The 12,045-nt window shown below is 37.7% G+C and overlaps 1 protein-coding gene across 9 annotated transcripts in view; it reads left to right on the top strand.

The window, feature by feature from the left end:
* Positions 1-12,045, top strand: part of DYTN (dystrotelin) — a 64,413-nt gene that overhangs the window by 9,248 nt on the left and 43,120 nt on the right. For 7 of the 9 annotated variants that reach the window (XM_085585226.1, XM_085585224.1, XM_085585227.1 and 4 more), the window contains 10 exons: positions 652-737; positions 1,305-1,393; positions 2,052-2,123; positions 2,469-2,632; positions 3,479-3,590; positions 5,693-5,838; positions 6,551-6,719; positions 8,396-8,466; positions 10,494-10,653; positions 11,242-11,713. In XM_085585226.1, coding sequence (XP_085441352.1) covers positions 652-737; positions 1,305-1,393; positions 2,052-2,123; positions 2,469-2,632; positions 3,479-3,590; positions 5,693-5,838; positions 6,551-6,719; positions 8,396-8,466; positions 10,494-10,653; positions 11,242-11,713 — 1,541 coding nt within the window. Of the gene's footprint in view, positions 1-651; positions 738-1,304; positions 1,394-2,051; positions 2,124-2,468; positions 2,633-3,478; positions 3,591-5,692; positions 5,839-6,550; positions 6,720-8,395; positions 8,467-10,462; positions 10,654-11,241; positions 11,714-12,045 lie in introns of those variants that run through there. The other 2 variants (XM_085585231.1, XM_085585232.1) reach the window with 2 other exon arrangements.

Genomic DNA, 12,045 nt, shown 5'->3' with positions numbered 1-12,045 from the left:
ATATTAATATTAATATTCTGGGATTCCCTGATTTGTGGTTTCTGATTAATGTCTGCATTGTCTTCACAAAAAAAAAAAAAAATTGGTGCTTTCCATTAGGTGCCTATGTCACAAAATTGGGTTCTAAATTAATCTATATTATTTATTATCTAACGGTCAAAACTAAATGTCCTGCTCCTGCATATATCCTTTTGTTTAAATTGAGTTTCAGTGAAATTAAGTGTAATCAGCCCAAGAGAAGCTTAGTGCAGATCTGGGGCCACAGTGGAGTCATGCAAAATGTAGATTGTATCCTTTATTCACTAATGTATTTGGGAAGGCTTTCCATGATTAAAAGAGCAGAATTTTTAGGACATTTTTACATTGTAAATGTAAAATGACATTTTACTTGGAATGTGAAGTCTCTGAAGGAGATGTTTTCTTTTTGTTTTATGATTGCATGGTATCTTGGAACAGTTAATTCTGCAGATATGTTCAGTGACAAAGGGTTCTAGACATAAAATATCACTGAAATATTACTTTGGTTGCATTTATACTTATAAAAGAATATTTGTTTTGAAGTTTTCTTCCTACATAGTAGTATTCTGTTCTTTAGATGTTTCAGTCTTTGTATTCTCAGTGAATATAGTGTAACTTATTTAATTTTCCTAGATCTGGAACAGGGTATGTCAAAACTAGATCTGCTGCAGCTGCCCTAATTTCCCTTTCAGGAGATACTCTACTGGCTAAATACAGAGGTGGGAAATGTATGATTTTTATACACTACCTGAAATACTGAATATTGGGGAAAATCTCCATTGTAATTTTTTTTTTTTTAAATAAAAGTCAGCTCTGCCATGAAAAAAGTAAATGATGTTGACTGCTTAGTTGTAGACAAAGGCTGATGCAGAATAATCCTTTCCAACCAGTATCTGTAGCCATCTTTGCAATAGAGACCTTCAGAATAGGTTATAGTGACATTTAAGTAGAGCTTCTATTTGCCTAGCAGAAAAGAACAGAAACCCCATAGTTTTAAATTAGCAATTCACAATTTAAATAGAGCACTTCTTGTCTAAACATATTTAAATATTTTCCCAATGTTCTAATAATGAGTTAATTGCTTTCTTCCTTGCTTTCCTTCTCTTTCCCTCGCTATAGGGAGATCTATGGTCACAGCAGTCACTGAGAGCCTGTTAGGTACATAATATAGTGAAACTTTCTGGAGGGATTTATTTGTTAGACTGCAATTACCATAGCAGTTTAAAGATAGCTTGAAGACAGTTCAGGCTCTGCTAAGATTCCAGATTTTTTTTCCTTGTTTTCAGCTTTTTTCCAGTTTTATGCTGTCCATGATGGGAAGGAGACATTAATCACCTGTAGTGCCCTGAGAAGCCTTCTAACAGATTTAAATCAGGTAATGTCAGTGCAGTGCTGTTACTCAACAGATTTTGTAGGATTGTACTAACCTAGCACAAGAAAAACCTTCATGGTTGATACCTTTTATGTTTGATTACCTTATGGGACTAAAGTTAATAGGACGCTGTGGACGTAGGGAACTATCATGCAAAATAGGTAAAAGAATCAAATTCTGTCCTTTCACTCAAAATAACCACTTTCATTAGTGACTGCCTCTGTGTATTCATGTTGCCTGAGCTTATAGGTCCCGGAAACAGCTGGATACAACTGCTCCTAAAGCAGATGTCTGTACTCAATAGAATAGGTTGCAGTTGGAGCATGTTGCCTTAACACACAGGTATTTCCAGCTGAACTGGTGCTGAAAATGGGATTTGAAAATGACCTCTGGGATTTAAACTCAGTGTTCTTCAGTAGTATATTGTGGAAATATAGTATGTTTATCCATTACAGTAAGTGAGTAGGAAACAAATCATTCACCCTGAACTGTGAAACTGCATACTGATGGCATGAATATGAATGGGCTTTCTTCAGAATAGTGTTTAAAATGGCATTGCTATAGATACTTCACCATCTGTGTGCTGTCACCATTGCAGCAGAGCATGATGGGAACATCTGTTTTTTATTGAGGTGTTTCTGAGCCTTTCTTCTTGATGTAGATCCCAGGCATTGTGGGAGAAGGCTGCACTCTGTCTTGTGTGGAAATTGCGATTCATGACTGTTTCCATGGGGTGAGTGAAATTCTGATGTCCTGGGAAATTATTCTGAATGTTGCAGTTTGATTAAAACTTCAAGTGTATTACCACATAACATCCCCAAGTATCTACTTTTAAGAAGCAGAGCTGATGATCAGTCTCACAGTATGAGAGGATTTGTATCTATAGAAAAAATGCTCAGTAAGGTACTACTGAGGATTCCCATGTTTATTCCAAAACCTTTGGAACCCAGTAACATTTTACATGGATGGAAAACTTATGCTAGCAAAATCCAGTATCAGAGCTTTTATTAGAGATTGTAGATAAACCACCAGTTTTTTTCAAGTGAATGTATGAGCTTGAGACATGTATTTTTTCTAGGTTCTGAATGCAGCTATTGTTGAAGAAAAATTCCTGTCTTGGCTGAGATCAGAGCCTGCTGTTCTCCTGTGGCTCCCTACGTGTTACAGATTATCAGCCATGGAAATGGTTTCTCACCAAGCTAGATGCAGAGTCTGCAAAGTTTTCCCCATTACAGGCATCAGGTGTGTCAGTGGTCTTTAGCATCCACCCAGTTAGTTCTTACCACTGTTTGCATACCTTACAGGCTGTAACTGATGTACTAAGTAACAAGCTTTGGATGTAATCTAATTTAGCCAGGAAAAGAGGGATAGAGAGAACCACTGCAGTCCATTGCTCAAGCCTTCATCCTACTTCTCTTTAGCTCACTAGCACAAACATGAAAACTTGCCAAAGGTAAACTGGCAGTTCAAAGTCAAAGTCAATTAAACCCGTGTATCTCATTTCTTAGTTATTTTTCCTGTAACCAGTTGTATTAACTGGCTTGTTAATTTTCCATCTTAGCATCTTAGTCATCTAAGTAATGTTATAAAATGGCATAGTGGTATAAAAAGAACACTATGCATTACCATTGGACCAGAAAGCTCAAAAAAGCATTTTACTGTTACTATATTCTCACTAATTGTAAGTTTATAGATTTAGTTTCTTGCATTTTTAGTTTTTTTGTTTATGCTTCCTGTGTCAATATTACAGTTCCATGGAAGCAACAAATAGAGGTAAGCTGGTGTATAAGAAGCACATGAAATTGTAACTGCATTCTGAAAAATGGGAAATGGTGCTAGAACAATGTTTTCTTCCGTGGACTGCATTTCAAAGCAGCAAATAAATAAGATCAAGGGTTTGGAGAAAAGTCCTTAATCAATTGGGCAAAATAACTTGAATTCAGAGAATGCTGAGAAAAGTGATTGTTCTAATGATGATGTTTCTTTGAATTTCAGAGCCCAGGGATCTGGGTTTCCAGTAATTAAGCTTACTTACACCAAGTTCTTACTTGTGGGGAAGTAAAGAAATCTTTTTGTTTTCCCTCACAGGTATCGCTGTTTAAAGTGCCTCAATTTTGACCTTTGCCAAGCCTGCTTTTTCACTGGTCGTCTCTGCAAACCACATAAGAGATCACATCCTGTTGTGGAACACTGTGTGCAGGTAGAGTCCTATTGTACTGATTCGTTTCCCTGTTGAGGTTCTTCATGGAGGCAAGTAGGCAGTAGATTCTTAAACTACAAGCATTATAAAGTTATGTGTGTATTAATCATAATGGCCATGACATATCAGCATTATTAGTCTGGGAACAGGGAGACAGGAAAAGGACCAAAGCAGGCTTCTAACTTTAGAATTAGTGTTTTGTTTTGAAGTAACTGAATAGAGCTATGAAATATCCCAGTGCAAGTCTTCTTAAGGAGTTTTATGGCAAATTTTCTGTTGGCAGACAATCCTTAAACCTGCGAAAAGTCCCCTCAATGTCCCAATGTTCCTTCATCCCAATCAGAATGCAGCCTCATCCTGAAATTCATTAATCCTAAAGTTATACAAACTCCTGCATGAAATGTCTTTCTCTCTTTTCTGAATGTCTTCAGTTTTTCCACTTTATTGTAAACCTTTCTGACTCATTTGTCTCTGTCAGTTAGGGATACAGCACAAAGAGGCAACATGTGCCCAACTAAGATCACATACCTGGACTCTGTTAGAGGGCAACATGTGCTATCATCACACTAGTGGCAAAATACAACACTGGGAATTGGTATTTGGAAGACCAGCTTCTCCTTTGAGCAGGAGATTCCAGATCTTGCACACAGTAGCAGATGGGCTTTTTGTGGATCTGTATAACAGTATCCTTCTGTTCCAGTAAATCTGCTGAAAAGCACTTAGGAAAGTTTCCTTAGAAACCTGTACTTCCTGGTCTCCTTCCCAATCCTCTGCACTTAATGTGAAAGATACCTGGGCAGCCAGTGTCTGCACTAAAACTAAAGACTCTTAGACTGCTCTTGTAGTCACCCTTTAAGAGCATTAAACTCTTGCCATTTCATTGCTGTCTTCCTGAAAAGAAAATCATACTGCTAACATTGTGAGAAATTGTATCTGGATGCTCAATATCTGCATTGAAAATAACAGTTCAGTCCTCTAAATATTCTTTCTCCTACTCCATCTGTGACAAAGTAGGAAAATCAAATGTTAACTAAACTCTTCATTAAGAGATTTCTAAGTAGAGACCTTAAAATTAGTGTGAATGGAGAGTGAATGGGAATGTGTGTTTGTAGAAGCACCAAAAGGAAGGACAACAGCAAAACCAAGGCAAGAGATGTTGCAGCCTGGATTGCACCCACATTGTTGCTGCAGAATTGCAACTGAATCATTTGACTTAGCTTTCCTTTATGAAACCTTACTCTAACACAAACTCTGTAAATATTACTTTGTAGGCCAAATATTACAATACAGGCCAAAATCTATACCAAAATTTAAAAGATAAGCTACTCACTATGACAGATACCATTTTTGTATCTGTTGTGTGGGACATAAAATAATCAATAGTAAGTTGCTATCCCCATACCTTCCACTCTTAGCAGATGCTGTCCTTGTCTGGGTAAGTATTCACACTGTCTTTATTAGGGATTGAGCTGTTGAGTGGGGGTTTGAAATATCAGCAGTTTTTCCTTACCGTGCTGACACCTTGTGGTAACATTACTACCATGTTGAGAAGCACTAGGAGACTTGTGTTTTCCTGTTTTCCTGTTCAGTCTGCCCATGTTCTGCAGCAGTCACCTAGGGCAGAATTGATTGGTGTCCTCCAATAATACAGCTACTGAGCTTAGTTGTTGTACATGAGCCTGACACTCCTGTGATAATGGATGTGTATTTTACTGTATTCTGTGAGAGGAGGATGTGAGGCATGGAAGACTTATATCTACAAATGCTTTATACAAATATAAAAGTATTTCTTCCTTAGATACTAGTCAGCAGAATTATTGTTGTGACTGTGAGCTTAATCATTGGAACTGCCAAAATCTTGTGTTTAGGCATTTCCAGGCTTCCTGACTTTGATCCAGTCAGTATTTTGCCTAAAAAGAATTGAAGCTGCTCTTGCCTGTGTTCCTGCAGCATTACCCACTTGGGCTCCCCTTCTAGGGCTCAGATAGCAGCCATGAGCCTCATCAGATGATAAGCAGATGGACCTTTCCTTTGGAATATGTCTGTTTCTGGGCAGTACCTGCTTGAAAAGTCACTCTCTTTATTATCCCTTGTTCCAATAGATGTCAGCAAAGGCGAACGCAAAGCACTTTCTCCGCACCATCAGGAACAACCTGTTTCAAGAGCACTGCAGAAGAAAAGAGGCTCAGAGAAGGACAGCTCTGGAGTCAGTGGAGGAGAGGCACTTCCCTGCTCACAAAAAGACTTTGTGAGTTTCAGTGTCAGATGAATTTATAATCTCTGAATGTCAGGCTGTGGAATATCATTTGCTTATGTCCTTTGAGTAAGGGATTTTGTTATGACAGATGTCATGATTTTTCTATTAAAAAGGGAAAGAATAACTGAGAAGTTGCTGCACATTGTTCTGTAGCTTAACTATGGTTACCATGCTGACAACCTAATGATCAGTTGTCTTATAAAATACAACAGGATTGTGTTTTGCTTCCCTCCTTCCTTATGTTGTATTTTTCACTCTGTTCTATTTCTTATACTCAGTCTAGGGCTAAGCATTGCATATATTTACTACCTTTACAACTGAATGGGTTCTTAAGCACCTCCTCTGTGACAAATCTATTGGAAATTAACTGTGACTACTTTCCACATGTGACCCACAGTACATTCACTGGCAGGGATTCTACTCAAGTCCCACTAAATTGCAGATCTGTGGAATCACTCACAATAGCAAGTAGATGATCTCACCATTCCTTTTCTTTCTGACCAGTTGTTCTGTGTGCTTTGGTTAATATTTAAAGTCATTACTGTATTTCCACTCATCACAGTAGTTGATAATGAGCATTGGAGGTAATGTTTGTCTGTCTATTTATACTGCATTAGTTTTTTTGCATTTGGATCTTCCTGGGTAGAAAAAACATGTGAGTCCTGATCCTTTCCCTACTCATTACTTCTCTGTTGGTATATAGTTCTCCTGTGGAATTCAGTGCTTCATCACGACCTGGTCCTGAAAATGTGTCTTTCCAAGTGGACAATTGTGTCCCAGAATCATCCAGATTCATACCTGAAAACAGAACTGTAATGCAGAAGAGTGAGAATAACAACAAGACACCAGAGCAAGGCAAGACAATAGCTCAGGTGAGCAAAACACAAAACAGTAATAGTGCTAAAGCTGTGAAGAAGATCTAGCAAGTTAATTATCTGCTCGCCTTCTAATTACAATGAAAATGTAATGGGCAGCTTCACCTTTCTGTTAATTCCTCACTTATGGTGAAAACTGTGGAATCTGAAAACTTAGTGAAGTTTGAATTTGTTATCTTCCCAAGATTAGTGACTAACTCCTTCAACTTTCATGACCTTCAGAAGCACCTGTAAGAATATTTGCTTTGGGGTTTTTTGAGATGTCATAGAGTAGCATGCTAAAGTCTAAATGAGTCTGGAGTCCTCTTGCTATTCTGACAGTAAAAAAAGCCATCATGTCTTCCTACTGCAAGCAAATGTTGAAGAAGAATGCCTGAGTTCTTATTAGACTCAGGCCATTTTTGTTACCATGGAAATAGCAAGAGGACAGAGTGGGTCCTCTTAGGATAAACCCAGAGCAGTGTCCACTCCAACTAAAATAGCTAATGCACAAAAGGTCTCTATTAATCCATTCCTAACTTGTCTCCAAAGAAACAAAGGAGTGGGTAGGACAGTGTAGCTAAAAAAAAGTACATAGCAGTTTTCTGTTTCTATACTTTTTGAGAGATTAGTAGCTCTGCAGTTACTTAGAATACAGGGAACACTGGGTTGTGTTCAAGCCAGTTTCTGTCATCCACTCATCCACTCATCTTGTTCTTCCCAGGAGCCAAGGGGTGCAGTAACACAATACTAGCCTCTGTGTATCAGGTATCAGGTATCCTTTGGCTGCTACTCCTGTGCTGCCCTTTGGAAGACCTGTCTTTTAGAACTCTGTTGCCCAGCTCAAGGTTCAGTGCCAGCCAGCAGATATGTGCAGGAGATGTTGTGGGCAGACATTGCTTAAATATAGAATTTTGACAGTTGGCATTTGTCATTTTAGAAAACAGCAGGACAGGACTAGCATCCCTGTGCTGGGATTCTGTCAGGTGCATTGCTCTCTTGTTTATTTTATATCTGGGCTGAGAGTTCCTTTTGAGCAGTTTTATATTCATTTCTAAGATCTTACAGTGCAGATTATTTCCACTTTGATTGAAGAGACATGGACAGTAAGTCCAATGATTGCTTTTAATAGAATCTGCGAATACAGAGGTCCTGAGTGATCCAGCTCTTAGTCTCATAATTTCCTGGCAGCTCTGATTTCTGCCCAACTTATATCATGCCTCAAAAGTAGCTTAGGTGGTGTTTGTCTACTTGACTTCTGGGCTACTGTTCTCTGCATGGTCCAGAGAATTTAAAGACCAGGAGTTTCTCTTCTCTCTTCTACATACAGTCTCTCTCTCCATCTCCTTGTCTCAAAGCAGTTGTGGGACTTGAGAGAGATTGTTCCCAAATCAGAATATTCCATTTTGCAGAAATTCTTGGGAATATGGATTTTGTTTTAACTTTGAACAAATTCTTATACACTTAAATTTGTCATAGAACAAAGAATTTGTTTTATAGAATAAATTTCCTAGCCATTAGAAATACTTTAATGCATCAGTTCATTGTAATATATTAAATTAACAAGGTTAACCAGTAATTCTGTAGATTCACCAGATCCAAAACTTTTCATACACTCCTATAATAAAACTTGCATATAAAAATGAAATGCTATTGCTGATAAAGTTATGAACAGATACTTCTTTTTTTTGTAGGCAATAGCCTCTTTTGAAGCAGATGTATTGAAAATGCATGAATCCATTAAAAGCATTCACAGTGACAGCAGGTAGGTAAATGCAGTAGTAAACTCACTGAAGACTGGTGGGCAGTGCTCCTCCAGCTGGAGGGCTAGAAGACAGATGATTTTTCCATACTTTGGATATTTTTAGATTTTAAAAAAATCCTATCAAATGAGGATGAATAATAAAAACTCAGCAACAAAAATTTTAGATTAAGATCACTGGAAAAACAATGGCAAAGCAAACCACTGTGGTTTGCTTTCATCAGCATTTCTGCAATTGCTAGTTCATATTTCTAAAATGAATTTTTAGAAAAAAAAGATGTTCATCCAGATAAAAATGTCAGAATAGCACACTTTTTCAAATTTTTCTCTCAATAAGGCCTAATCAAAACAAATTTCATAATTTGCATGAAGCTTTTAAATCAAAGTACAATTTATTTCTAAAAAATTGCTGTACATCAAATAGAGATTAATAGGATGAATACAGTAACTATTGGTATAATAGTTTATCACAGAAGTTCCTCCTGATAGTCAAATAATTGACACTGTAAAATATTAATTCCGTAATTAAAAATCTCTTGGGAGGCTTGTTTGCTTGGGAGACATGGCAGGAGGGAAGTTGGTGTGTGAGCTACAATGCTTACCTTTTACTTGGATTTTTGCCTTCCCCCCTTTTTTATAGTTGTATATAAATGTGCTCTATATAACCATGCCTATGACCACTGAAAATGATGGAATTACGGTGAAGTGTAGAATTCGATCCTGAATCTACTCCCTTTATTTCTTTCAGCATGTTCAATTCCCTCTGTTCCTGTTCTGTTTCATTCCAAGAGCAATTGCTGCTCCAAGTTCACAAAAGGGCACTCCAAGATTAGAGCTAAACAATTTCAGTTTCATTGTGGGTCTGTTCTCACTTGGGAAAATAAAGAGATATGACAAAGATCTTCAGCTTTCTTTTAGATTAGCAATCGTTGAGAGGATATATGGGATGCCTGCTCCTATAATGCTGCTCTGACCCAGAGCTTATCATAGAACTGGGTGAATGAATCACATTACTCATGGGAAGCTCTTTATTCTTGTTTAGGACTGACTTCCAGCATTCACCGTCTATTCTCAGAACTGGACACTGAGTTAGTTGAAGGAGGACAGAATTTTAAGGAGCCCTTAAATATAAGGGAGGGATCACTGTAATATTAATTTTAATTTTAAATGGTTTGACTTGCTGTCCTATTCAGACAAATCTTGCATAGTTCAAGTGGGGTGTTGTCTCTAAGCCAAAGCATTACCACAAGAAAGTGGATCAAGTGTACTTCTGTATGTAACTAAGCATGGTAGATAACTATTTCAGATCTGTGATATGAAGGAGTCAGTTTATTACTGTAGTGTTAATAAACTCTCCTGTCTGCACCTCAGCTGTGAGGAAAGCAAAACTATTTCTACCCTGACTTCTTAGAGAAATCACAACTAGAATAGAATTATGGGTGGTATTTCTGGCATACTGTGCTCTGAGTAGGTAATTTCTAAATCTCTGTTGTACATGGGAGGGTGGCACTTATGATTGCAGAAATCAGAGTGTTTTTTCAAGGACAATTGGTCAGTGCAGAAGCTATTGGTATCATTGAAGAAACTGCAGAGAATACCATGAGCAAGAAGAAATTCTATCAAGGAGGCAGAACCTGCTTTTACTTCATTGTTGCCCAGGCATGTAATGGGAATGTTTTGCAGGTCAGGGAGTTGCTATAAGTAGTTTGCTTTTATACAGAGGGACTGCTATTGTCTCTTATGTTGCAGCCACCTTTGTGGGAAAGGTAAAACCCCATGATGCAAGGTTCACTCCTGGCCACAGTTCTATTTAGCTCTCATATTTCCTCGCCTGGAATACTCATGTTCTTGCTAATTCCATGGGTACAGCCCAGCTCCAGAAAATGGGCCTCTAACCCTGAAGCTGAAAAAATTTCCAGAACTAGTAAAGGGGATAAAGTTTGTGCTAAAGTGTTTGCTCATTTTCATGAATGTATATATTTGTGTATGTCTGGTCTAGCAAAAATCCCACCCTCCTGTATCTCTGGTAGGTACATGAAGAAGCAGTTCAACAAATGGAAGGACAAAATGCAATTTCTTCATAACTGCCAGGAAGAAAAAATCTGCAAAATAGAGGCAAAACTCCAAAGACTGAGAGTAAGCCATGAAAACCTACAAATGATGCTGCAGCACATGAAGGAAGAAGTAAAGGTATAGTGATATATGTATCAAGAATTGTCACAGCTATGAACCATTACTGAACACTAACAATTGCTTTTCTTGTACACCAGCACTTTTAATACAATTTCATGCACTTCCACTTGTATTTTCAGTCATCTTAATTTTTTCTCTTTAGAGAAAGCAGATAAGGTCTTTGCAGTAGGGATTTTCTTGTCATTCTGTTCATATCTGGCATCTAGCACAGATATCCACGTCAGCACATTTAAATACTACAGCAATGAAAATAATGAATGTTCCAATAAGAGTTTCCAACATACTTCACTGCAGTCTCTTCTTCAGAGAAGAGTCAAAGTGAATAAATGTCATTCCTAATTGCTGCCTTTTACTGGGATGTAATACAGACATCTTATAGGAAATATTTTATTTGTTTTCAATAATAGTGATTCTTATCATTACAATTATTTCTGAGATTCTTAAAAAGCCCTTGTTTCACAGAAAATGTTTACATATTTTCCCCCTACAGCTTTTTAATAGTATTTTCTGCAATACTGTTTTAGTACTACTGGCAAACTGAAACCTTATTTTTACAATGTATTTTCTTTGTTTTGTCTATTGTAGACCATGTTGCAGTCATCAGAGTGTCCTTTTGCACAGTGTCATAATACAATGCCAAGAAATTCACATGTTCTGCTGGAAAGGAGAATGCAGAGTGAATTAAATCCTGCCCAAATAAGGCCTACTTCCAAAACATGTGCAGAATGGAAATCTTTGAATCCCCCAAACTCTTTAAATAGAATGCAGCTTTTACAGACACCTGAGGTTCCCACTGCAGTGGAATTAATGTTTTCAGATGACCCACTGGAGTCAGTGTCTCTGCAGAGTGACAAACCCTTTATGGGACAGCATAAACAAGCAAAAGAGAAACAAACATATCTGCCTAAACTGACAGAAAACTCTCTTGGTGGAATGGGGAATACAATTCTTATTCCCACTGCAATGCAGGTACCACCTGATGAGAAGCAAGTGAGAGAGGAATTGGAACTGCTAATGATGAAACTGAACGATACATTGTCTCTCCAAACCCAACCAGGTATAAGTTCTCCAGTCATCTTGTCACTGTCTTCTTACCTTCATCCTGTTTATTCCATAATATTGTTCATAATCATGTAACCCTTAGAGGAAACTCAGAATCTTGCTTTAGCTTTTGTAGTATTATTCTATATAGTAAGGTAGAGCATATTCCAAAGATAGCCCCTAATGTTGGACTGATTTGGAACTGGATGAGTCAAAGCTCCTAAGAGATAATGAGTCTTGGCAGTCAATTAAAGAGCAAATTTAAACTGGTGAGGGTATGAGAGGTTTTTGCTCTTGCCACTTCTGTGACACTGTAACTATAACTCTAGTCCTAAGAGACTTCCAGCA

Source organism: Lonchura striata, chromosome 7 (genome assembly GCF_050655825.1).
Source record: "Lonchura striata isolate lonStrDom1 chromosome 7, ASM5065582v1, whole genome shotgun sequence".
Taxonomy (NCBI): domain Eukaryota; kingdom Metazoa; phylum Chordata; class Aves; order Passeriformes; family Estrildidae; genus Lonchura; species Lonchura striata.
This window is presented reverse-complemented; position numbering and strand designations above follow the sequence as displayed.